This window comes from Oryctolagus cuniculus, chromosome 18 (assembly GCF_051225735.1).
Source record: "Oryctolagus cuniculus isolate XC-2025 breed Fujian yellow rabbit chromosome 18, ASM5122573v1, whole genome shotgun sequence".
In the NCBI taxonomy this organism is placed as follows: Eukaryota; Metazoa; Chordata; class Mammalia; order Lagomorpha; family Leporidae; genus Oryctolagus; species Oryctolagus cuniculus.
In genome coordinates, this window is record NC_142884.1 from 4,942,144 (window position 1) to 4,968,633 (window position 26,490).

At 54.4% G+C, this 26,490-nt stretch overlaps 1 protein-coding gene and 2 long non-coding RNA genes across 6 annotated transcripts; 1 reads left to right on the forward strand and 2 right to left on the reverse strand.

Annotated features, from left to right (window-relative positions):
* Window positions 1-9,489: 9,489 nt before the first annotated feature.
* On the forward strand, window positions 9,490-24,701 carry LOC127489779 (uncharacterized). 2 transcript variants are annotated; one of them, XR_016224866.1, is made up of 3 exons: window positions 9,490-9,898; window positions 17,829-17,956; window positions 24,477-24,701. It is a non-coding gene; the product is annotated as an uncharacterized LOC127489779 (long non-coding RNA). The 2 variants fall into 2 exon arrangements; XR_016224865.1 differs by lacking the exon at window positions 24,477-24,701 and adding an exon at window positions 24,006-24,262 and having other exon boundaries at window positions 9,514-9,898.
* LOC149120727 (uncharacterized) lies at window positions 9,905-13,233 on the reverse strand. Its single transcript, XR_016224867.1, has 3 exons — window positions 13,053-13,233; window positions 12,648-12,779; window positions 9,905-10,286 (listed from the first exon to the last, which is right to left on the reverse strand). It is a non-coding gene; the product is annotated as an uncharacterized LOC149120727 (long non-coding RNA).
* On the reverse strand, window positions 18,298-25,242 carry DPRX (divergent-paired related homeobox). 3 transcript variants are annotated; one of them, XM_089319402.1, is made up of 5 exons: window positions 25,087-25,145; window positions 24,217-24,289; window positions 21,731-21,885; window positions 21,571-21,621; window positions 18,298-19,877 (listed from the first exon to the last, which is right to left on the reverse strand). In XM_089319402.1, the coding sequence occupies exons 2-5, from the start codon at window positions 24,242-24,244 to the stop codon at window positions 19,488-19,490; spliced, it is 624 nt and encodes a 207-aa protein (XP_089175528.1). In that variant the 5' UTR covers window positions 24,245-24,289; window positions 25,087-25,145; the 3' UTR covers window positions 18,298-19,487. The 3 variants fall into 3 exon arrangements, 2 of the variants coding, with proteins under 2 accessions (XP_089175528.1, XP_017194870.4); XR_016224864.1 differs by lacking the exon at window positions 21,571-21,621 and having other exon boundaries at window positions 21,808-21,885; window positions 25,087-25,242; XM_017339381.4 differs by lacking the exon at window positions 21,571-21,621.
* Window positions 25,243-26,490: the final 1,248 nt, after the last annotated feature.

The following is a 26,490-nucleotide window of genomic DNA, read 5'->3' on the forward strand; positions in this document are numbered from 1 at the left end:
GAAGAGACAGAGAGAATCTTCCACCTGCTGATTCATTCCCCAAATGGCCACCACAGCCAGGGCTGGGCCAGGCCAAGGCCAGGAGTCTAGAACTCCTCCCGAGTCTCCCACACACGGGCGGCAGGGGCCCAGGTACTTGGGCCATTCCCCACTGCCTCCCAGGGGCATCAGCAGAGGGTGGATCAGAACTAGAGCGGGGGCCGGCGCTGTGGCGTAGTGGGTAAAGCACCGCCATGCAGTGCCGGCATCCCAGTGGGTGCCAGTTCTAGTCCCGGCTGCTCCACTTCCCATCCAGCTCTCTACTGTGGCCTGGGAAAGCAGTAGAAGATGGCCCAAGTGCTTGGGCCCCTGCACCCGGGTGGGAGGCCCAGAGGAAAACTTGGCTCTGGCTTTGGCCTGGCCCAGCCACAGGTAGTGAACCAGCAGGTTGAAGACCTCTCTCTCTGCAACTCTGTCTTTCAAATGGGTAAATAAATCTTTAAAAAAACATTAACCATTCACTTGGGAGCAATCTGAATATTTGGGGAGCTATAAATTAAAATATATGTAAAATGAATATATATATGTAAATATATAAAAGTTTCACACGGGTAGCTGATTCTTCTAATTCATGTGCCCACTCTCAACAGTTCTGATCAAATGCTGCTAACGGGGCCTTTTTTTTTGGGTGGTGGTTGTGGGGGTGAGTTGGGTGTTATAGTTGGGGTGAGCAAATGAAATATCCATCTCTCTCTCCTCCCTCCCTGTCACTCTGCCTTTCAAACGAATAAAAACTAAAAGTAGAGAGACTGGCTGGCGCCTGCAGCGTGCCAGTGTCTGACCCGCAGGGACAGGCTGCTCTGCGCTCCAAGCTTCCTGGATTCCCGGATCCACCCTGAAGCCAGTGCTAAGCAGCCACCCCTGACTGGCAGAGAGAACCTGCCAGGGATTGGGATTTCCCGAAACACAAGTGCAGGTGCCTGTGCACACGTCCCAGAGCCACCGGCCGCTGGAAATACCCTGTGGCAATCAGCCATCTGGGCCTCAGCCACAAGACACCCGATTCTGGTGCTGGCCACGCGGCCGGCAATGCCCACCTGCATGCGTTTGGAAGCCGACCTGTTCCGGTGCCGCCCGCCCGGTGGGGTGGAGTCCCTGAGCAATGGGAGCCCCTGCCTACAGAAGGCCCAGGCTTCCAGCCCAGCCAGCCAGAGTTCTGGAACTTCTCTTGGCTTTCTGTACTAGCAGATGGAAGACCACCCCCCTCTCTCTCTGCCTCTCCTTCTGTGTGTAATTCAGACTTTCAAATACATAAATCTTTTAAAAAATCAATTCATTGAAAGGCAGAGTGATACAGAGACAGACTCCCTCCACCAGTTCTCAAAATAGCCGCTAGAGCCAGGCGGAAGCCAGGAGCCCTTTCCGGTCTCCCACGTGGGCAAAGGGCCCTGAGGCCATCAGCCATCTTGTGCTGCCGTCCCCAGTGCAATAGCAGAGAGCTGGATCACAAGTGGAGCGGCTGGGACTCAAACCTGTGCCCACTCGGGACGCCCACACTGCAGGCAGAGGCTTAGCCTACCATGACTCAGCAACAGCCACAAACATTAAATCCTTAGAAAAAATTATTTACTTGGAAGGCAGAGTGCTAGAGGGGGAGGGACAGATTTTCCCGCCACAACTTCTCAAAATGGCCGCTAGTGCCGGGCGGAAGCAAACCAGGCTCCTGGCTTCCAGCCGGATGGAAGATCACGTGAGTGCAGGGGCCCAAGGACATTGGCCATCTTGTGCTGCTATCCCGGGTGCATTAGCAGAGAGTTGGATTGGAAGTGGAGTGGCCAGGACTTGAACCTACGCCCATATGGCAGGCCGGCATTGCACGCAGAGGCTTAGCCTACTATGCCACATCCACAGACCCACAATATAAATCTTTTATTTATGGGGCTGACACTGTAGCATAGCTGGAAAAGCTACTGCCTGCAGTGCAGGCATCCCACATAGGCGCCGGTTCCAGTCCTGGATGCTCCACTTCTGATCAGCTCTCTGCTAAGGCCTGGGAAAGCAGCAGAAGATGGCCCATGTCCTTGGGTCCCTGCACCTGCGTGGAAGACCCAAAAGCTCCTGGCTTTAGGTCGGCACAGCTCCAGCCATTACAGCCATTCAGGGAGTGAACCAGCGGATGGAAGACCTCTCCCTCTCTCTCTCCTCTCTGTGTGTAACTCAGACTTTCAAATAAATAAATAAATCTTTTTAAAAATTATTTATTTGAAAGAGTGACAGGGAGAGATTTTTTTCCCCGCTGTGAATTCTCAAAATGGCCGCTAGAGCCAGACGGAAGCCAGGAGCCCTTTCCGGTCTCCCACGTGGGCGCAGGGCCCTGAGGACATCGGCCATCTTGTGCTGATGCCCCACGTGCTTTAGCCGGGAGCTGGATCACAAGTGGAGCGGCTGGGACTCAAACCTGCACCCACTTGGGACACCCACACTGCAGGCAGAGGCTTAGCCTACCATGACTCAGCAACAGCCACAAACATTAAATCCTTAGAAAAAAATTATTTACTTGGAAGGCAGAGTGCTAGAGGGGGAGGGACAGATTTTCCCGCCACAAGTTCTCAAAATGGCCGCTAGTGCCGGGTGGAAGCAAACCAGGCTCCTGGCTTCCGGCTGGATGGAAGGTCTGCGTTATTGAAAGGCAGAGTCACAGAGAGAAGCGGGAAGTGAGTGTGAGAGAGATCTTCCATCTTCTTATTTGTGCAGAGTTACAGAGGGAGAGACAGATAGTTTCCATCTGCGGGCTCACTATGCAAATGGCAGAAGCCAGGAGCTTTTTCTGATCTGCCACGTGGGCGCAGGGCCCCAAGGACATTGGCCATCTCGTGTTGCTGACCCAAGTGCATTAGCAGAGTTCTGGATCACAAGTGGAGCAGCCGAACTCGAACCAGCACCCACGTGAGGCCAGCACTGCGGCAGAGGCTCAGCCTACTATGCCACAGCCACAGCCACCAACAATAAATCTTTACAAAAAATTATTTATAAGGCAAAGTGAGAGGGAGGAGGGACTGATTTTTTCTGCCATGAGTTATCAAAATGGCCGCTAGAGCCAGCAGGAAGCCAGGAGCCCTTTCTGATCTCCCACATGGATGCATGGGCCCAGGCACTCGGTCATCTTCCGCCACCAGGGAGCCGGATGGAACCAGAATGGCCAGGACTCGCACTGGCGCAGCCCCAGAGCTCCAGCGTGGGCTGCCGGCCCTGCAGGCAGTGGCTTAGCTCACCAGGCCACAATGCCGGCCCCTCGCCCAGGTCCAGGGCTCCTGTCTGACCACCTGGGCCGGGCCAGCTGCTGGCTGCACCGAGACCCAGGCGCACTCAAGGGTCCCTGCAGATGCCTAGAGCCCAAAGGTCTATGAGGTGCCTACAGCAGGAAGTCTGTTTTCCACGTTTCGTGGCGTCCTGAGTCAGCGGTGCTTTTGCACTGAGCAGAAACCCAGCTCTGATCTGCTAAGGCCGTGGCTGAGCCTCTGAAAGCAAAGCCTGGGGCTGCTCTTGGGGTACAGCGGGTTAAGGTGCCGCCTGCAACGTAGGGTGCAGAGGGAGAGGGGCCACCAGCTTCTGGCCGGATGGAAGATCTGTGTTATTCAAAGTCAGAGTTAAAGAGAGGAGGGAAGAGAGTGAGAGAGATCCTCCGTCTTTTTATTTGAGAGGTAGAGTTAGAGAGAGGGAGAGGCTGGTCCAAGTGCAGTGGTGTTTACAACTAATTGATCACAACCAGTTACAGAGAGACAGTGAGAGAGAAGAGAGAGGGAGAAGAGAGAGGGAGAAGAGAGCGAGAGACAGAGGAGAGGGAGAGAGAAATCTTCCATCTGCTGGCTCACTTTGCAAATGGCAGCAATGGCCAGAGCTGGGCTGATCAGAAGCCAGGAGCTGGGGACTTCTTCCGGTCTCCCACGTGGCCGCAGGGGCCCAAGGATATCGGCCATCTTGTGCTGCTGTCCCAGGGACAGCAGGGAGCTGGATCACAAGTGGAGCAGCCGGGACTCGAACCTGTACCCACATGGGTGGCCGGCACTGCAGGCAGAGGCTTAGTCTACTACACCACAACCACAGCAATAGCCCCCAAATAAATCTTTAAAAAAAATTTATTTATTTAAATGGCAGTGATAGAGGGAGAGACATATTTTCCCGCCATGAGTTCTCAAAATGGCCGCTGGATCCGGGCGGAAGCCAAGAGCCCTTTCCGGTCTCCCACGTGGGTGCAGGGCCCCAAGGAAATCAGCCATCTTGTGCTGATGCCCCAGGTGGTTTAGCAGGGAGCTGGATCACAAGTGGAGCAGCTGGGACTCAAACCTGCGCCCACTCAGCATGCCCACACTTCAGGCAAAGGCTTAGCCAACTACAACTCAGCAACAGCATCCAACGATATATATATTATTTGGAAGGCAGAGTGCTAGAGGGGGAGGGACACATTTTCCCGCCACAACTTCTCAAAATGGCTGCTAGAGCCAGGCGGAAGCAAACCAGGCTCCTGGCTTCCAGTCGGATGGAAGGTCTGCGTTATTGAAAGGCAGAGTCACAGAGAGAAGAGGGAAGCGAGAGAGCGAGAGACTGAGGGTGAGAGTCTTCCATCTGCTGGCTCACTCTGCAAATGGCGGCAATGGCCAGAATTTGACAATCAGAAGCCAGGAGCCAGGTGCTTCCTCTGGTCTCCCACATGGGCACAGGGGCCCAAGGACATCGGCCATCTTGTGCTGCTGTCCCAAGTGCATTAGCAGAGAGCTGGATTGGAAGTGGAGCCGCTGGGACTTGAACTGGCACCCATATGGTAAGCCAGCATTGCAGGCAGAGGCTTTGCCTACTGTGTCACATCCACAGGCCCCCAAAATATATCTTATAAATAAAATTTATTTATAGGGCTGGCACTGTGGCATAAGGGGTAAAGCCACGGCCTGCGGTGCAGGCATCCCACACCGGCGCTGGTTCTTCAAGTCCCAGCTGCTCCACTTCTGATCCAGCTCTCTGCTACGGCCTGGGAAGGCAGTAGAATATGGCCCAAGTTCTTGGGCCCCTGCACCCACTCAGGAGACCCAGAAGCAGCTCCTGGCTTCGGGTTGGCACAGAACCGAACATACAGCCATTCAGGGAGTGAACCAGCAGATGGAAGACTTCTCTCTGCCTCTCCTTCTCTCTGTGTGTAACTCAGACTTTCAAATAAATAAAAGACAGAATGAAGAGGGATTGACAGATCTTTTCTGACGAGTTCTCAAGCTTCTTCCAGTCTCCCATGTGGGCGCAGGGCCCTGAGGACATCGGCCATCTTGTGCTGATGCCCCATGTGCTTTAGCAGGGAGCTGGATCACAAGTGGAGCGGCTGGGACTCGAACCTGCGCCCACTCGGGACGCCCACACTGCAGGCAGAGGCTTAGCCTACTATGACTCAGCAATAGCCCCCAACAATATATCTCTAGAAAAAATTATTTACTTGAAAGGCAGAGTGCTAGAGAGGGAGGGACACATTTTCCCGCCGCAAGTTTTCAAAATGGCCGCTAGAGCCAGGCTGAAGCAAACCAGGCTCCTGGCTTCCGGCCGGATGGAAGATCACGTGAGTGCAGGGGCCCAAGACATCGGCCATCTTGTGCTGCTGTCCCAGGTGTTATTGAGAGGCAGAGTTACAGAGAGAAGAGGGAAGCGAGAGAGAGACAGAGAGAGAGAGGGAGAGAGAGATCTTCCATCTTCTTATTTGTGAAGCTGAGTTACAGATGGAGAGGGAAAAACAGAGAGAGATCTTCCATCTGCTGCCTCACTCTGCAAATGGTGCCAATGGCCAGAATTGGACAATCAGAAGCCAGGAGCCAGGTGCTTCTTCCCGTCTCCCATGTCGGCGCAGGGGCCCAAAGACATCGGCCATCTTGTGCTGCTGTCCCAAGTGCATTAGCAGAGAGCTGGATTGGAAGTGGAGCCGCTGGGACTCGAAAAGGCACCCATATGGGAGGCCGGCACTGCATGCAGAGGCCTACTGTGTCACACCCACAGGCATAGCCCTGAAAGTAAATCTTTATGGGCACCAGTTCAATTTCCGGCTGCTGCACTTCTGATTCTGCTCTCTGCTATGGACTGGAAAAACAGTAGATGGCCCAGTGGGTAAAGCCACAGCCTGGGGTGCCGGTTCAAGTCCTGGCTGATCCATCTCTGATCCAGCTCTATGCTATGGCCTGGAAAAGTGGTGGAAGATGGCCCAAGTGCTTGGGCCCCTGCACCCACACTGGAGACTGGGAATAAACTCCTGGCTCCCAGCTTCAGGTTGGCGTAGCTCTGGCTGTTGCAGCAATAGGGGAGTGAACCTCAGATGGAAGACTTCTCTCTCTGCCTCTCTGCATAACTCAGACTTTCAAATAAATAAATAAATAAATAGATGACTCAGCCAGAGGCCCCAACAATAAATTTTTTTTTAATTATTCATTTGGAAGGCAGAGTGATAGAGGGGGAGGGATAGATTTTCCCGCCACCAGTTCTCAAAATGGCCGCTGAAGCAAGGCGGAAGCCAGGTCTCCCTCGTGGACGCAGGGACCCAAGGACGTCGGCCATCTTGTGCTGCTGCAGCAGGTGCATTGGCAGAGAGCCGGATCTCAAGTGGAAAAGCCGGGGCTCGAACCTGTGCCCACTTGGGATGCCCATACTGCAGACACAGGCTTAGCCTACTATGCCACAGCCAGAGCCCCCAACAATAAATATTTTTTAAAAAAATTATTTGGAAGGCAAAGTGATAGAGGGGGAAGGATGGGTTTTCCCGCCATGGGTTCTCAAAATGGCCGCTAGAGGCAGGAAGAAGCCTGGCGCCCTTTCTGGTCTCCCACGTCGACACAGGGGCCCAAGGACATCGGCCATCTTGTGCTGCTGCTGCAGGTGCATTGGCAGAGAGCCGGATCTCAAGTGGAAAAGCCGGGACTCGAACCTGTGCCCATTCGGGATGCCCACCCTGCAGACACAGGCTTAGCCTACTATGACTCAGCCAGAGCCCCCAACAATAAATTAAAAAAAAAAAATTATTTATTTGGAAGGCAGAGTGATATGGGGGGAGGGATAGATTTTCCCGCCATGAGTTCTCAAAATGGCCGCTAGAGCCAGGAAGAAGCCTGGCGCCCTTTCTGGTCTCCCACGTGGACACAGGGGCCCAAGGACATCGGCCATCTTGTGCTGCTCCAGCAGGTGCACTGGCAGAGAGCCGGATCTCAAGTGGAAGAGCCGGGACTAGAACCTGTGCCCACTCGGGATGCCCACACTGCAGACACAGGCTTAGCCTACTGTGACTCAGCCAGAGCCCCCAACAATACATTTTTTTTAATTATTTATTTGGAAGGCAGAGTGATAGAGGGGGAGGGATAGATTTTCCCGCCATGAGTTCTCAAAATGGCCGCTAGAGGCAGGAAGAAGCCTGGTGCCCTGTCTGGTCTCCCTCGTGGACACAGGGGCCCAAGGACATCGGCCATCTTGTGCTGCTCCAGCAGGTGCATCGGCAAAGAGCCAGATCTCAAGTGGAAGAGCTGGGACTCGAACCTGTGCCCATTCGGGATGCCCACACTGCAGACACAGGCTTAGCCTGCTATGCCACAGCCATAGCCAGAGGACCCAACAATAAATTTTTTTTTAATTATTTATTTGGAAGGCAAAGTGATAGAGGGGGAGGGATGGGTTTTCCCACCATGGGTTCTCAAAATGGCCGCCAAAGCCAGGCAGAAGCCTGGCGCCCTTTCAGGTCTCCCACGTGGACGCGGGGACCCAAGGACATCGGCCATCTTGTGCTACTGCTGCAGGTGCATTGGCAGAGAGCCGGATCTCAAGTGGAAAGCCAGCACCACAGGCAGAGGCTTAGCCTACTGACTCAGCCACAGCCTTAAGGTGCCGCCTGCAATTTAGGGTGCAGAGGGAGACGGGGCTCCTGGCTTCTGGCCGGATGGAAGATCTGCATTATTCAAAGAGTTACAGAGAGAAAAGAGGGAAGCGGGAGAGCGAGAGAGGTCTTCTGTCCTTTTAGTTGAGAGGTAGAGTTAGAGAGAGATCTTCCATCCACTGGCTCACTCTGCACATGGCGGCAATGGCCAGATCTGGGCCGATCAGTAGCCAGGAGCTTCTTCCGGCCCCCCACGTGGACGCAGGGCCCAAGGACATCGGCCATCTTGTGGTGCTGTCCCCCGTGCATTAACAGGGAGCCCGATCACAAGTGGCGCGGCCGGGACTCGAACCTGCGCCCGTAAGTGAAGCTGGCACTGCAGGCAGAGGCTTAGCCTACTATGAGTCAGTCACGGGCCCCAACAATAAATCTTTTAAGTGGCCACCAGAGCCAGGGGGGAAGCCAGGAGCTTCTTCCGGTCCCCCACGTAGGCGCAGGGCCCCAAGGGCATCGGCCATCTTGTGCTGCCGTCCCCGGTGCATTAACAGGGAGCCGGATCACAAGTGGAGCGGCCGGGACTCGAACCTGCGCCCACTCGGCATGCCCACACTGCAGGCAGAGGCTTAGGCCACTATGCCACAGCGCCTCGGCTCCTGGCCGTTATTTTCAATTAAATAAATCTTTACAAGAAAGTAATAGATACCTGGACTAGTATGCGCTGTCTTAGCGCCCCGCTACAGACCTCGTGGAAGTGCCCCACCCAACACCGCAGGAAGCCAGGCACCCCGCCAGGCTGCCTTCAGGTACTCACCGTCTGGGGGGTGCGGGGAAGACCTCTGGATTCTCGTCCTGGGAATCTGATCCCATCGTTGTGGGGGCCTAGAGCGCCTGATGGGCTTGGAACCCCGGGCCGAAGGCTGCGGGGCGCGAACCCCTGCACCTGCGGCCTGGCGTGGTGCCGAGCCAAGCCACCCTGCCCCAAACCCTGCCCGAGCAGGAGAAGCGGATTCCAGATTGGAATCTGGATCCAGGGCCAGGAAAAGGTTTCGCTGGGGTCTCGTTGCGAGACCAGGTTTGCAGGCCCGCGGAGCGGAGCCCGCGTCCAGCCACAGGGGCGGCGGGCGCAAGAGTGCGCGGAGGTGCGTGGGCGCTGGGCAGGCGCTGGACAGCTTCTGGGGGCTGGAATGAGGGGAAGCCTTATATCTGGGCGGTGGGATGGTCCAAGGGGCGTCGCGGGGGCGTGGAAACTGACGCAGTGCGCAGAAGACGCGCCCTGTGGGTTGTGCCCAAGCCGGCGCAGGGAACGCCCCGCTGTGAGTCCCCCCCCCCCCCCACCCGGGGAGCCCTCCGCGACCCGGGGAGTCCGGGCGTGGGAGGGCCAAGACTGGATGCTGAACATCCAGGAGAGGGGACCCGCCTTGTAGGGGCTGAGTGTGGGGGCCCCGGAGCGCGCCCCATCTCCACTTGTTGGCAAGACCACACCGTCCCGGCCTCCAGGGACGGGGGCAGTAGCCCACGTTCTAAACCAAAGGCTGGCAGCTTAGGGCCCGTGGGTCCCAACTTGCTCCTGGAGCCTTGGGGGAGATGTGGGGGTCGGTGGGTGGTGACCGGGGCATGGTAGTGGAGGAGGAGGTCCTACCACCCGGAGTGTACGGGGTGCTGGGCGGCCTACGATGGGGCTCAGTCTTGATAAACTCCATGTAAATTGCAAAGGCGGCAAACTGAAGGTTCATTGACTGTCGCCAGCTCACCCAGCATAGCTCAGGACGCTTGCCTCGGCCTACAGTTAGGCAAAACCATCTAACAAGCCTGTTCCAAGAGGGGACGTACCCAGGTTCTTAGGGTGGGTTACAGCTGCAGTTCCCGGGTCTGACTGCCAGGTCCTGATTCCACTTCCGGTTCGTGTGGACCGTGGGAGGCAGCGGTGGGCTGTGGGAGGTGGCTCAGTGCTCCGCTCTGCCACCCACGTGGGAGACATGGATGGAGTTCCTGGCTCCTGGCACAGGCCTGGCCCAGCCCCAAGCATGGTGGGCGCTGGTGAGTAGAACAAGGGGTGATGGGAGTTATTTTGCTAGTTGGTTACACTCCTCCTCTCTCTTTCTCTCTGCCTGGAAAATGGAGCTAAAAGATGGGTGTGGGGCCGGTGTTGGCGACGTGGGTGAAGTTGCTGCTTGCCCCGCCGGCCTGCCATCTTGGGGTATCAGCCTAAGTCCTGGCGGCTCCACTAACAGTCCAGGTTCCTGCTAATGTACCTGGGAGAGCTGTGGAAGTCCAAGTGCTTGTGGCCCTGCACCCACGTGGGAGATGGCGAATTCCTGGTTCTTGGCTTTGTCCTGGCCCAAGCCTGGCTGAGGCCGCTCTTTGGGGAGTGAACCAATAGATAGAAGATCTCTTCATCACTCTGCTGTTCAAATAAATAATAAACCTTAAAAAAAAGAAAAAAGAAAAAAAAAATGAGGGCTGGTATTGTTCCAGCTGGTTAAGCCGCCACTTGTGGCCCGTGTGGGATTGCGGCTTCTCGTCCGCTACTCAGGTTCCGATCCAGTTCCTGCCAACGCACCTGGGAAGGCAGTGGAAGAAGACCCAAGTACCAGGGCCCCAGCCACCCACGTGGGAGACAAGGCTGGAGCTGCTGGCCCCTGGCTTTTTAAAGATTTACTTATTTATTTGAAAGGCAGAGTCACAGAGAGAGAGGTCTTCCATCTGCTGGTTCAGCTGTAGCTGTGCCAGCTCCTTGCTGGTGTGCCAGGGAGGGCAGCGGAGGGCGGCACAAGTGCTTGGGCCCCTGCACCCACGTGGGAGACCTAGCAGAAGCTCCTGGCTTCAGATTAGCTCAGTTCTGGCCATTGTGGAGTGAACCAGCGGATGGGAGATCTGCCTCCATATCTCCGCCTTTCAAATGAATAAAATAAATCTTTAAAAAAAGGTGTATTCATTTGAAAGGCAGAGTTACACAGAGGGACAGATTTTCCATCCACTGGTTCACAACCAAATGTCCCCAGCGAAGCCAGGAGCTGCATCCGGGTCTCAACCAGGAGCGGCGGTGGGCCTGGGTCCCCGCGTGGGCGGGAAGGGCGAAGGCCAGGGCCATCTGTGGCCGCGGGCTAGCCCGGGGTCGCCCAGCCCCTGCAGAGCTAAGGCGCTGGAAGTTTCCAGGCTCCGAGGGAGGGCTGAGGAAGCCGGCAGTAACCAAGTCTCCCCAGCAGGGGTCATCATGCCCATTCAGTTGGCGGGACAGTAGGGGCAGGAGGCAGGTCCTCCCTCCTGCTCACCCCAGGACTTTCGTCCAGGGCTGTGGCCCTAGCGCCTGCTCCAAGAACCCCATCCGGAGGCCCTCGGCTGCGTTTTAATACCGCCCGCAGCACGTCCCCTCACGGTCGCCACACTTATGTCCTCCGACCAGACAGAACTCAGGGCCAGCGGCTCCCGAGGGCCACGGTGGCCTCAGAAGGGAAGTTAGGGCAGGGGGCTGAGAGGGGAGAAGCTGGGGGCCCAGCTGGGGCAGGTGCAGCTGTGGTGCGCATGCGCACTGCGCACCCCCAGGCTGGGGATCCCCCTGCGGGGAACAGGCTGAGGGTCTGGTGTGAGGCCCGCTCCCCAGCTGACTCACGGTGATTAGGAGGTGGTGGGAGGTGCGGGCAGGATTTTGTTGCTTATGTATTTGAAAGGCAGAGCCGCAGAGGGAGAGGGAGGCAGGATTGGCTGGCCGTGGGAGCACAGGCATTAGAAAGCCCTTCCTGCTGTCTTTCCTCCCTCTCCTCCTTTTAAATGTGATTATTATTATTTTTAAGAGACCTGTTTATTTTTTTTTGAAAGGCAGGGTGGGAGAGGAGAGACAGAGATCCTGTGTTCCCTGGTTCAGTTCCGCACATGGCTGCAACCTGGGCCATGACCCAAGCCTGGAATGTGGTGCTCCAACCGGATCTCCTGCATGGGTGGCGGGGCCCTAGTGCTTGGGCCATCGTCCACGTGGTTTCCCAGGGAGCTGCATCAGAAGTAGCTAGGACTCCTACTGTGGCTTGTATGGAATGCTGGCATTGCAGACCACGGCTTGACCTGCCACGCCGTAATACTGGCCCCTCTGTCTTCTTTTTAAAAAAAGATAGATTTATTTGAAAGGTAGAGTGACAGAGAGAGAGACCTTCTGTCTGCTGGGTCACTCACTGAGTGGCTGCAGTAGCCCATGCTGGGCCAGGCTGAAGCCAGGATCCCAGAACTCACATCTTGGTCTACCGTGTTCATGGCAGTGGCCCAAGAACTTGGCCATCAGCGTGTGCTGCCTTCCCAGATACATCAGCTGGGAGCTGATTGGGAATCGGAACAGCCAGGACTGAACCCATGCTCCTGCTCTGGGATGCCAGCGTTGTAAGCAGCGGCTTCACCCACTGTACCACATTGCCAGCCCTTTTATAAAGTTGCTTTCTATCTTTTTCTGTTTTCTTTCGTATTTCTTGCACGAGGGGTTTCCAGAACGTCCATGCAGAATGTGTGTTATGAAACCGACTGCATGGATTTTGGAAATTTTTGCACCCAGAGCAGCTCGTGCTTTTCCCACTTGCCCAGGCCTTCTGAGATGTGCACGTGGTCAAGGTGGCAGGCGAGGGTAGGTTCTCACAGCGGGGCTAGGGACCTGGCCCCCGTGTGATGCCACTGCGTGGATTTGACTTGAGCAACTAACGAAGCCGGTGTTGTGGGGGCTGGCAGAGAAATCGGAGAAGCGTCTGGCGCTGGGTTATTCCGAGGACTTTAAACGACTTTGGGTACTCACTTTAACTCATGTACTCACTTTAACTCAGCGACTCCCATCGGTCACAGGCAGAGACTGGATTCCGTGGAGTTCTCCAGCAGGCAGAACTCATTGGGGGAGCCCTGGGCGGGGGAGGGGGAGGCGCAGACGAAGCCAGCGAGCAGGTGCGACCTGTGAGGCCGGAGGGAAAGTGGAATTAGAGGTAGAGGAGCTGGTTTTGCTGCCTGATTGTTTTTATGCCCTAGAGCATGGAGAACGCCAGAACAATGGCTTGGATTTCCAAAGTGCCCCAAGATAAGCTCACAAGTTCAGTTCCACTTCTCCTCGGCACAGTGACCCCCTTCCTAGTCCAGACCAAGGTGAGGGGCTGAGGTCCCCAGCACCCCGGGATGCGGCCTCTGGCTCATGGAGCCTGGCCCCCGCCCTCCGCCTGCCCTGGCTCACCCAGGCCCTCTTCCGTGCGGCCGAGTCACCTCTGCCTCTGCGTCTCCTAGGCTCCCCCTGCTCTCCTAGGATCTGAAGGCCGAGAGCCGTTGACCTCTGTTGAGTACATCCGGGTTAAAGGCAGGCCCGGCGCTGGGAGCCAGCCTCCCTCTCTCCAGTGGCCTCCCCTGGGCATTAACAGGTGCTTCTCATCCTTGTGAGTCTGGGAACTGTGGTGCCGGCAGGTGGGAGTGAGGTTCCAGGCAATCCGGGGATCCACGGAAAACTCCACGACATCCGGGACTTCCCCCTAAAGCACCCCAGAGCTTCCCGCCTCGGTGCCATGGCAGCATCGGCCAGGCCTGGTTCTTCACCCGGGTCAGGAAGGAAAGAGTTTAGTCTTCTCAAAGATTTGTTTTTATTTATTTGAGAGGTGAGAGAGAGAGGAGAGAGAGTGCGCGAGCGAGCTTCCATCCCCTGGTTCACTCCCCAGATGGCTGCAGCAGCCAGGATGGGGCCAGGCTGAAGCCAGGAGCCTGGAACTCCATCTGGGTGCAGGGGCCCAAGCACTTGGGCCGTCCTCCACGGCTCTCCCAGGCCATAGCTGGGCCCTGTGATGAGGGGTGTGGGCGCCCCAGTGGCGGCCCAGCCTGCCGCCCTGCGGTGTCGGTGCCTCGATTTCCCTTATGGATGTAAATGCTCTGAGCCACTCCTGGACCCCAGCTCCTCCTGTGAACCTGCTCCAGTTCAGCCAGAGTGTGCTGAGAGGTGACATCTTCCTGTTCCCTAAGGTCTCATCCTGGGGGGATCCCCTGCACCCCAAACACGCCCCCTTGGCTGAATGGCGACGGCTGCCAGCGTCTTCACTCATTCCAGCGTTGTCCCCACGCTTGTGATCCGGTAGATAAGAGGCAGTGGGGTTCCCCCGGTCATTGGAGCTGCCCCGCTTTTCCCGCGCCGTTCCTTAGGCCCTGTCTGAAATGTGCCTGGGTTCTTGTGCAACTGAGACGCCCCACAATTCCCCGCGGCGGGAGCAGTACCCCACCCTGCTATGACGGGACGTGGATTGTACTGAGAACCAGAGTCTCCTGCTTCCCAGGAGGGGTCCCCACGGGAGGGGTCCATGCAGGTCTGGGTGTGGGGAGCTTATGCAGGGCGTGCCCATCGATCATGTCCATACATCTGCGGTCTGCCCCCGCCCCCCGTCTCTTGTGCTATGTCGTGGTCCTGACCGGGTAACCGGCATTACTGTGTGGGCCACCTGGGAGATGGGCTGTGACAGTGGAGGGGTCAGGAGCCCTGACCAGTGAGGGCAGGTGGCGCCGAGCTGACCCCTCGCTAAGCACCTGGGCCAGCGCCTAGTTCCTCCTGTGCTCCCTAACTCTGAGCCTGTCTGTTTTCTTGGGGCAGCGACCAATCAACTGGTGTCAGGTTCCTTGTTCCCGCAGGAGCCTTTTCCAACTGCCCATCCACTCTTCTTGCCCCTCACGCCACGTCGTGAGGCAGGCTTGTCGCTCTGTCGCTGGGGCGTCTACACAGCCTACTCTGGAACGTGGAGGGATTTAGGACTGGGGAGTGGGACCCCGTTGGAGGGGAGGGTATGTTTCTGGGTGGCTGAGCTGGAGGCCTTGCGAGCGAACGTGAGCTGGCTCCGAAGGCCGAAGGCCAAAGGCCGGGACCTGTGCCCGGAAAGCTTGGGGCCCAAGGCCCTCTGCTGATAACTGCTGCTTTGTGGGTCAGGTCCAAAGGTAGGGTAAGAGCTTCTAGGAAGCCTAAACAAGCAAGGTTCCCTTCTCCTAGATAACAAGCTTAAGGCATTGTGGTGTTAACAGCCCCTGGGAGGGGAGCAGGAGGGGCAGAGCCAGGGTGGGGAGGGCAGGGCCAGCGCAGCTGTGGTGTTTGGGCCTCTCTGGGGTTGGGGAGGGTGAGCAGGGGGCGTGTCCTTAGCTGAATTGATGTCTCCAGGCGGTGGGGCTGTGGCAGGTGCACTGAGCGACCCCTGGGGCTGCAAGATTGATGAAGGCGGAGCTGGGGGAGTTTGTGAAGGTCTCCTCCCTCTTCTGTGGGAGGGGATTATCGTAACACTGGCTGCTGGAATTCCCGATCCCCATTCATGCTGGGAGGAGAGGGAGGCGGAGGGGCTGCAGTCCACAGTTTGGGAGGAGGCAGGAGGCCAGTCTGGCTTCGCAGTCTCCAGTGATCCCATCCCCGTGGGCCGGGTGCTGGCAGAGTTCCCCAGCCTCAGGCTCACGGTCTGGTCCTCACCATACCTCTCCCTCTTCCTGCTCACCTACGTTGACTGAGTGCCTTTCTGGCTGCTTTAGCCTTGACCTTGGTTCTGTGTGCAGATAAACTCCCAGGCCCAGACACTCCCTCTGCCCCCCCCCCGCCCCCACTCTTCTCTGCCTTCCTCATCTGGGTGTCCCCGAGCCCCCCACTCAGTCTGATGTGGTACACAGGACTCATTATTGGAAAGCTCTTAAAATACTTTCAGCCTCTTGTCGGTGCCAAGTTGCAGATTTTTTTTTAAAGATTCATTTATTTATCTGAAAGTGAACGAGAGATACAGAGAATGACTACAAAGGCGGGGACTGGGCCAGGCTGAAGCCAGGAGCCAGGAGCTTCTTCCGGGTCTCCCACGTGGGTGCAGGGGCCCAAGCGCTCGGGGCATCTTCTGCTTCCCCAGGCCATAGCAGAGAGCTGGATAGGAAGTGGAGCAGCCGGGACTGGAACCTGTATGAGATGCGGCTAGTGCAGGGGGGGCTGAACCCACTGCCCCGTGTGCAAGTCGTATACAATGCTGTGGGTGTGTGTGTGTGTGTGTGTGTGTGCTGCCTGTGAGGATCCGGGGGCCGACTCCTGGACACTGGGACAGCCCCACGCTGCTGCCCGAGGCCCAGGCCCTCTGCCTCAGATGCTGAGTGCCAGCATGGCTGTGGTTCCTTCCATTCAAATGGTCATCAAGTAATTGTTCCATTGTTGACCGGAGCACCCGATTAGAAAGTAGTTAGCGCCCTCCTTCACTCTGCTGCTAACAAGGGAGTTTATCTTCCTTTCAACTCCCTTGAGACACAGCAGGCTAAGCCAAGGCCAGCATCCTATCAGTGCTGGTCCCAGGCCGGCTGCAGCATTTCCACACAAGCCCCCTGCTACTAATGCTAATGCACCTGAGAAAGCAGCAGAAGACGCCCAGTGCTGGGCCCCTACCGCCCCGGTGAGAGTCCCAGTGGGGTTCCAGGCTCCTTGGCTCAGCCCTGGCCGTTGTAGTCTTTTGGGGAGCGTCCTAGCCAGAGATATCCCTCTCTCCTCTCTGCTTTTCAAATGGATAAATAAATCTTTAAAAACACAAACTTAAAAACCCTTTGAAATTCCTGGATTTGTATGCCGACAGCATATCAAAGGCGCTTACCCCGTTTGTCACCTCAGACCTCAGCGGCCAGCCGCTGTTTGCCTTGCTGTCAGCTCCATCCGCAGCCCCACTGCATGGAGGGCAGGGCATTCGTTGCAACACTGGGTCCTGCACCCGCCCCCCGCCCCGACTCCCCAGTCTGCTCATCGTGAGACTTGCTCTTCACAAAGTCCACTGCACAGCTTCGTTGCAGAAGGAGCAGGTGAGCGGGAAGGCATTTGGGGGATTGTGGCCGTGCCACCTTGTTTTACCGAGGGCGAGACTTGTCCCACCCTGGCCCTGGTCCTGCCCTGGCCAGAATTCTCTCCCAGTTCCCATCCTCTCAGTCTGTGCATTGAAGAACCCTGTTGGGCACAGCGCCCCCCATGCCCACCAGATTAGGTAAGTTCTGGCCTTCGTCTTCCTGGGCACTTGCTAATCTGCAACTTGGGTTGGGGGTGGGGGGCTGGCACTGTGCGGGTAAAGCCACTGCCTGCGACACTGGCATCCCATATGGGCACTGGTTTGTGTCCTGGCTGCTCTACTTCCAGTCCAGCTCCCTGCTCATGGCCTGGGAAAAGCAGCAGCAGATGACCCAAGTGCTCGGCCCATATGGGATGCCCGTGACCTGGGTGGTGGCTTTACCTGCTTTGCCACAATGCTGGCCCCTTTTTCATATTTTTAACTTGTGGTTGGTTGAATCTGCAGATGGGGGGAGGATACAGAAGGCTGACTTGAGCACACCAGGAAATTTGGCTTCCAATCTGATGGACCCTTAGCCCAACAGAAACTTCTGGTGTGATGGGAAACTTCCACGCCCGTGCTGTCCAGTGCAGCAACACCTGGTCACATACGTGCATTGTGAGCCACAAGCCCAGCATTGTTTTCTATTTTTAATTAGATTGGAGTTAACTTGTTCATGGTTACTGGCGGCTGGAGGCTCCACAGCTCTCCTGTCCGGTGCGTGTTGTACTCATGTGGTGATGTTTCAAGTGTGCCCATGCCAGGCCACGTCCACAGCCAGTTAAATCAGAGTTCCTAGCGGTGGGTCTCAGAGAGCAGGGGCCCCCTTGTGATTCGGGGGAGCAGGTTCACTGCACAACAGCTCAGCCTTGCAGAAGAAACATGGTGGGGAAGATGTGACATGCTAGCTCTGGGAGGCGAGGCCAGGCCTGAAAGTGGGCTGTTCCAGAAACAGAACACAGCTGAGAAAGTGCGGCGAGAAATGCAGGCCCTGCCAGCCAGCTGCCGAGCGTGGCGGCTGAAGGGCTGAGGCAGAACCTGGGGAGCCATCAGGGAAACCTGCACGTGGTCTGGAAGCTACATGATGCAGAGGAGTCACCCGCGCCTGAGCCACCTTCGTGTCAATGACCTTGCTGGTATTAAAAAATGATTCTTTCATTTTAGAGGAACATACTGGAATATGTAGAATTGAAATGCTACGCCTGGTGATTGACTTCAGAGATACTTAAAAAAAAAGTGAAAATGACAAAATTGACTTCCTACAATTCTGATAATCATGCAATAACAATGACAGGTAGGTAGAGCTTCATTGTACTATTTTCTTATTTTTTAAAGATTTATTTATTTGAAGGTCAAAGTTACACATAGAGAGAGGCAGAGACAGAGAGAGGTCTTCCATCCACTGGTTTACTTCCCAGTTGGCTGCAACAACCAGAGCTGTGCCGATCAGAAGCCAGGAGCCAGGAACTTCTTCCAGGTCTCCCACGCAGGTGCAGGGGCCCAAGCACTTGGGCCATCTTCTACTGCTATCCCAGGCCATAGCAGAGAGCTGGATCGGAAGTGGAGCAGCCGGGACTAGAACCGGCGCCTATATGGGACGCGGGCACTGCAGGTGGCGACTTAATCTGCTATGCCACAGAGCTGGCCCCTCATTTTTTTTTTTTTTTTAAGCAGTCACAGAAAAGGAGAGACAGACACATCTTCCATCTGATAGTTCACTCCCAAGATGGCCACAGTGGCCGAGCTTGAAGCCAGGAGCCCAGAGATTCAGCTGGGTCTCCCAGGTGGGTGGCAGGAGCTTGCACTTGGGCCATCTTCCTTGGGAGCTGGATTGGAAGTGGGGCAGCGGGGACGTGAACCAGCACTCATATGGGATGCTGGTGTTGCAGGTGGTGGCTTAACCTGCTGTGTCATAGCCCCTCACAGTTTAATTTGAAAGGCAGAGAGTGAGTGAGTGCTCTGACCCTGGCTCCCTGCCCACCACAGCCCCAGGGCAGGAGCCAGGAGCTCCATCCATGTCTCCCACAAGGTGACAGGGACCCCAGCACCCGAGCCATCCCCTGCTGCCTCCCATGGTGTGCATGAGCAGGAGTCAGCAGTGGAGCTGGGACTGGAACCCAGATGCTGACAGGAGTCACAGGCCTTCTAACCCAGGCCTCACCACCAAGCCAAACTCCCAGCTCCGAATTTCTCCTAATCCTCTCTTTCTGAAGTCCCTTCTTACTGGATTCCAGTGAAGAGTGGACTAGGAGACAGAGCTATCTGTTTATGTGCAGAATTGTACGAGTGTGTGAATCCAACTAGCTCAGCACAGTTCGGAAACAGAGCTCTTTGCCTGTCCGGGTGGGAGGGTAGGTGATCCTTAGGGATGGCTCAGGGCGTTTGAAGACCAGTGGCCTGGGGCGTACAGATCTAAAGGACTCTGGGATGGGGGCAGGATCAAGGACACTGCTGTGGCAGGCCTGCGCAGGTGCCTTTTTTTTTTTTTTTTTAAAGATTCATTTTATTTATTTGAAAGAGAAAAGGAGAGAGAGTCTTCCATCTGCTGGTCTACTTCCCAATTGGACACAATGACTGGGACTGGGCCAGGCTGAAGCCAGGAATCAGATGCCTCCTCCAGGTCTCCACATGGATGTGGGGCCTCAGGATTTGGGCCGTCCTCTGCTGCCTTCCCAGGTGTATTAGCAGGGAGTTGGATGGAAGTGGAGCAGCCAGGACTGGAACTGGAGCAAGCCAGGGCTTTAACACACTGAGCCCCAGCACCGGCCCCGGGGTGTTTTTGAAACCCAGCCACCATATCGTTGTTTGTTCTTTATGGCTGGAAGTTATTTCTGTGTCTGGAAATCGTTCTGGTTCTGTCTGCTTTGTGCAAAGAAAGAGGCAGCGGCAGAGCCGGGTCCTGGCTGCACTGTGGGGTCCCAGAGCGGGTAGAGGTTGTATATGGTGGTGTCTTCGCAGCAGCCGAAGTGGATGATTTGGTGTCCTCCAGAGGGGTTCCTGGGGACTTTGAGCCTGGGGTAGATGCTGAGGTGCGGGTAAGTGAGGCCCTGGGGGTAGGCGTCTTCAGGGTATCTGGCTGGTGCTTCCACTGGCGCCTGGAAGGAGTCGGGCGTGACTGGGTCCTCCAGGGGTGTCTGGTGCTGAGCTTCCTGCGGGGGTGGAACTTGAGTGGATTTTGCTCTCTTGAGTTTTGCTCTGTGGTTCTTGAACCAGACCTGAGGGGATAAGAGAACAGCCAGAGTGAGGTGGGAACGTCCAGGTGAGGACGGCTAACCCGGCCTCTCTGCCACCTCCATCCAGTCGTGGACCCCTCCCAGCGCCCTCCCAGGAAGGAGCAGAAATGAGAACGTCAGCAGCGGTGTCCACCTGCGCCAGCTCGGCTGCTCCACCTGGTTTTGTGGGGCCAGAGGCAGGCATGAGCTAAGAATGGATTTCACCTTCGTACATGGTTCAGAACAAAACGCAGCATACTGTGTGACTCTGGAAACTGCGTCAGCTTCAAATGTGCATCCAGATGTGCCCCTCATCTTACGTATCATGGCTGCCCCGTGCTAGACACAGCCATGGCAGACAGCACAAGCCACAAAGCTTAAAGGGTGTGGGGTCTTCAAAAGGATCACAGGAAACAGCTAATCGAACAAAATTTCAGGAGCTAGCACTGTGGCAGCTGCTGCCTGCCAACATTAGTATCCCACATGGGCGCTGGTTCAAGTCCCAGCTGTTCTACTTTCATTCAATCCAGCTCCCTGCTAATGTGCCTGGGAAAGCAGTGGAAGGTGGCCCAAGTCGTTAGGCCCCTGCCATCCATGTGGGAGACCTGGAGGAGGCTCCTGGCTCCTGCTTTTGGCCTGGACACAGTGACTGGGACTGGGCCATTTGGGAAGTAGACAAGCAGATGGAAGACTCTTTTTCTCCTCTTTCTCTCCTTTTCTGTCTCTCAAATAAATAAATCTTTTTTTTTAAAAGATTTATTTATCTATTTAGTATCTATCTTTTCTATTTATGTTTATTTATTTATAAGATTTATTTTTTTAAAGATTTATTTACTTGAAAGTCAAGAGTTACATAGAGAGAAGGAGAGGCAGAGAGAGAGAGACAGAGAGAGAGAGGTCTTCCATCTGCTTATTCACTCCCTGGTTGGCCGCTAATGGCTGGAGCTGTGCCAATCCGAAGCCAGGAGCCAGGAGCTTCTTCCAAGTCTCCTACATGGATGGCAGGGGCCTAATGACTTGGGCCATCTCCCACTGCTTTCCCAGGCCACAGCAGAGAGCTGGATTAAAAGTGGAGCAGCCGGCACCCATATGGATGCTGGCACTGCAGGCGGCAGCTTTACCCGCTACTCCACAGCGCCGGCCCCAATAAAATAAATCTTAAGAAGAAAAAAGAAAAGACTTCAGGGAGCAGTAGACAGAGCAGGTAAAAGCTGCCACCTGTGATGCTAGCACCCCATATGGGTGCCCGTTCCTGTCCTAGTTGCTTTACTTCCGATCCAACTCCCTGTTAATGGCCTAGGAAAGCCAGAGGAAGATGGCCCAAATGCTTGGGCCCCTGCCACACATGGGGGAGACCTGGATGAAACTACTGGCTCTGGGTTTCGTCTGGCCTAACCATGGCCATTGCAACCATTTGAGTGACCAGTGGATGGAAAATCTCTCCTCTCTCTCTGACTTTCAAATAAATTAGTCTTCAAAAAAAAATTCATGGATTCCAAAATAAATTTACCTTTTGTTTATAATATCCATGATTTTTTAAAAAAATTTGATTTGAAAGGCAGTATTAGAGAGGGACATTAGCAGGGAGCTGGAGATTGGAAATGGAGCAGCCAGGACTTGAACTGGTGCTCATGGGATGGCGATGTGGCAGGCAGTGGCTTGACCTGCACTGCAGTGCCAGTCCCAGTAAACTTATCTTTTCGTTCTGTTGATCCTTTCCAAAGCTTCTCTGTCCGTGCTCCAGGGGCTGTTGGAGGGTATTACAGGGTGTGGGGCCGCAGGCTGGGCCTGGGGGACAACCCTCAGGAATCTGGGCCCAGGGAGGGAGCTTGGCATGGTGGGGGTCACTTTCCTACCTGCACCACCGTGGGGTCTATGTTCATTTTGGAGGCTACTTCTACCTGAAGGTCACGGTCTGGGTACGGGTTCTTACTGAACAAGATGTTCAAGTCTTCAAGCTGTTCATCAGTGAATACGGTTCTTTTCCTCTGTGATGTCTTGTTATATTTGCCTGGCAAAGAGAGAAAAAAAATATGGATGGGAAGTGGTATCAGTTCCATCGGGAAGCTGCCCTGGGCTCCCCATCCTGCTCAGAGGTTCAGGCCTGGCTGGAGGCTCTCGGCTGCTGACTCAGTGCCTGTTCCGCTCCTTCTCCAAAGCTTTGTCTTTCTGTCACTACTGGGAGCACCCACCATAGGAAAGCCGAGTTCGGGTTCCCCTTGGTTCCTGTGCCTCAATGCTTGAATGCTATTTTTATTTGAAAGGCAGAGTTACAGAAAAACAGAGAGAGACGTGCACCACACATACACAATGGCCAGGGCTGGGCCAGGCCAAAACCAGAAGTCAAGAATTCCATCTGGGTCATATACGTGAGATGCCGGTACTGCAGGCAGCAGCTTAACCCGCTGGCCACAATGGCAACACCTCTTCTCTTTTCTTTTTCATAGAAAATAGGCAACTCAACCCAAGTTGAACTAGACACAGCTTTAACTTTATCATTCAATCAGTTTCTATGGAATACAAGTTTTTTTTTTTTTTTTTAGGAATATAACAAGGAAATGAAAATAAAGGCACTGCTATCATACATATATATTATATATGATAAATGTCGTATCACATTTTAGTGAAGGCGCATGCAGAAACTAAGATGTCAGAAGACACACAAAGCAGATAACATTAAGTAGCTGTATAGAGAAAAAAATGTGGGAAAAATGAAAGATTTTGACTTTATTTGGGGGCTGGCACTGTGGCATAGTGGGTAAAGCTGCCACCTGCAGTGCCGGCATCCCAAATGGGCACCAATTTGAGACCCAGCTGCTCCATTTCCCATCCAGCTCTCTGCTATGGCCTGGGAAAGCATTAGAAGATGGCTCAAGTCCTTGGGCCTCAACACCTACGTAAGAGACCTGGAGGAAACTCTTGGCTTCGGATCGGCGCAGCTCCAGCCTCTGCAGCCAATTGGGGAGTGAACCAGTGATTGGAAAACTCTTTCTCTCTCTCCCCTCTCTGTGTAATTCTGACTTTCGAATAAATAAATCTTAAAAAATGGCTGCAATGGTCAGGGCTGGGCCAGGCCAGAGACAGGAACCAGGAGCTTCCTCCGGGCCGGGTTTCCCACATGGGTGCAAGGGCCCAAGCACTTGGGCCATCTCTCGCTGCTTCCCCAGGTGCAGTAGCAGGGAGCTGAGCTGGATGGGAAGTGGAGCAGCCAGGGCTGGAAGGGAACCCATTATGCCACATCACCACAGCGCTGGCCCTGGGAGATTGGCTCTTAACCCTTGAGTCTCTCGGGCCAGCCTGGAAGAGGTGAGGGAGTAAGCCAGGTAGACAGTGTGATGGGGGACAGAGGCTCTCAAATCCTGGCTCAGAAACCAGCTTTTTGAGTACTACAAACAGGAGCCAGGAACTCCATTTGGGTCTCTAATGTGGGTGGCAGGGACCCAAGCACTTGGGCCATTGTCGGCTGCCTCCCAGGTGTGCATGAGCAGGAAGGTGGATCGGAAGCGGAGCAGTGGTGTGGCTGCAGCCAGGCACTCCGCTATGGGACATGGGCAGCGATTTAGGCCTGCCCCGGACCACATGTATAGTTTACGTCCACCGTAAGGCTGTTAGAAATACATGGGGGAGTTCAGCTTCTGACCCCATTAGAGTAAACACCTAAAAAGTTATACAAAGTAGATGATGCAAATGACAGATATTGGGCTGAGTTAAGGGAAATCTTGGGACATCTTTGAGAAAATAGCCAAAAGGACAGGACGCAAAATAAGACATGATCCCTCCTGGCTTTGGCTTGGCCCAGCCCTGGCCAATAGGGCCATTTGGGGAATGAACCAGTGAATGGAAGAACTCTCTGTGCCTCCCTGTCTCTCTCTAACTCAGCCTTTCAAAAAATAAATGAATCTTAAAAAAAAAAAAAGAAAAAAAAAAAAGGATGAGATCTTGGAATTGGAGGACTTTAAGTAGTTTGTGGAAATGTGGAAAAGTCCATTTTGGTGCAAAAAATGATTTGAAATCCACATGGCTGTTTTGCAATACGCATTTTCCATCCTGAGTCTGGATGAAGACCTGGTATAGATGTGGAATTCAACGTTTGTTTCCTGAATTAAACAGATCTTTTCGTTCCATTTCCAGACTGCTGAGGACCTAGTGTTCTGTGACTGATCCTCCTGGTGGAGAGGAGCCCCCGTGGCTGCCCGGAGAACATCAGTGGTGACACTGAGGACACAGTTACAGGGCCAGCAAACATCCATGTGGCTTACAGAGGCAGGGAGGATGCGGGCGATGCAGCGTCTGTCCCGAGTGCAGCATCTTTCCCCAGCCCTCACCTCAGCCCGAGACTTACCTTGAAGGAAGTCCTCTGAGCCGGACATCTTTGTACTTCGACCCGTTCCCGTGTTCTGCTCCAGAGATGAGGACTGGCAAACATCACACCCGCATTTAAATAGATCCCCGTCCTGTCAGCCCCGCCCTTAGTCCTTAGTCCCACCTCCTCCACCTCTGTCTTCCCCATCTGCCAGTCTTGTCGCTGAATCCTCCACAAAGCACCCCCCCCCCCCGATTTCACCCAGTTTTGTCTAAAGTGCAGATTTTTTTCATTTCCAGTGAGATCACACCTGGATTAAACCTTTGCTCACTTGAGAACATCACCCGTGGAAGATGTATCTGACACACCCAAGATGGCCAACACTCACTCGGCTCAGCTGCCTCTCCTGTTTATGGAACCCTTTCCTACAGCTGGGCACGGTCACCTCACACAAAGCCCATTTTATACATGGTGATAGTACAATCCCCTGTCTCCCACCACTGTTGCAAGCTTGGGGGGGGGGGGGATAAAAATTTAGAAGTTGAGCTATGGTTCGTACTCAGATCACTTTCTGGCACAGTCACGAAGAGGAACTAACCTACGCGGAACCTTCCAGAAGGAAGGAGGCTCCCAGAAGGTCTCGGAGAAGACATACTTTGAAAAGATTATGAATGGCTTTCAAAATATTTGGCTCCGAAAGAGATTTAATTCCTCCCCCGCTCACACACACATTTTTTTGAAGTTTCCAGGTAGGCTGGGTTCAGTCTGCATTAACTGAGCACAGACTCTCAAAGTGTAGCCCACAAACCTGGCCCCGCTGGCATCTCCTGGGTCCTTGTGGAATGCAGTGTCGGGGTCTGCACCCAGCTGAGTGGAGCGGGTCTCCAAGGTGGGGGCCTGCAGACTCACCTGGAGCAGTTGTTTCTAAACTCACATGGCAGGAACACCTCCCTCCGGCAGTGCCTCGGATTCAGCAGGTGAGGCTTGGAGATTTTATACCCAAAGCTCCCAGGTGTTGACCCTCAGTGAGGAGGCCTGGGAGTGTTAACCATCAGGACTTCAGGCGATTCTTATTTTCTTTAGTGGCCCCAGTGAGCCTGGCATGATTCTCAGCACCAGCATATTTTAATTTATTTAATCCACTTAGCATGGTCTCATTTTAAGGAAGAGAAAGCCAACAAAACTTAATATTTGTTTAATCAGCACATGGCAGATGAACATGTTAATGAAGAGTGGTGTGACTTTCAGTACTCGTTCACAGTTTAGTTTGGAGAGCAGATCCTATTTCTTATCTGACCAGATTATAAGAATAATACGGTAGGGGCCGGCGCTGTGGCTCTCTTGGTTAATCCTCCGCCTGCGGCGCCGGCATCCCATATGGGCGCCGGGTTCTAATCCGGTTGCTCCTCTTCCAGTCCAGCTCTTTGCTGTGGCCTGGGAAGGCAGTGGAGGATGGCCCAAGTGCTTGGGCCCTGCACTCGCATGGGAGACCAGGAGGAAGCACCTGGCTCCTGGCTTCAGATTGGCGCAGCGCCGGACATAGTGGCCATTTGGGAGGTGAACCAATGGAAAGGAAGACCTTTCTCTCTGTTTATCTGTCAAATAAATAAAAAAAAAATAATACAGTAGACTCTTTAACCCACATTTAAAGGATAATTATGGAAGATACCTTAGTCCATGCTACAGGAATGACTACAGTGGACCCCTCAGTCCAGCCTGGCTGCCAGCATTTCTGCAGTGGGTGGTCCTTTTCTTCATTCCTTCTGGCGGAGCAGATCTTGTCTAGGCTGAAGGAAGTCATTGGTTGCTGGAATAGTGCATCTCCTCCAGCAGAAATACAAGCAAAGTGTCACCTGTCAGTTTATATACTGATTCAGGCAGGGGTGCCCTTGTGAGATGTGGACCCATGGAACCCAGCATGGGATCTGAAGCCTTGTTGAGTTTACTGCAGGTTCCACTAAAGACCTGGTGTTGGTGGTAAACTGGCAACCCCAGTGAATTCACACCACTCACACCTCTGATCCTGGGCACAGAGGCCAGTGGCCTCTGCAGGTGCATGGAGGTAGCCAGCTTTTTTTTTTAGTTTATTTAAAAAAAAAACTTTCCAGCTCAATTTATAATAGGTAATACATAGAATATATGGAATATATGGAATCAACCCAAATGCCCATCAACTGAAGACTGGATAAAGAAATAGGATATATATACCATGGAATACTATACAGTGGAAAAAAATGAATCCTGTCATTTGCAATAAAATGGATGAAACTGGAAAACATCATGCTTAGTGAAATAAGCCAGTCCCAAAAGGAC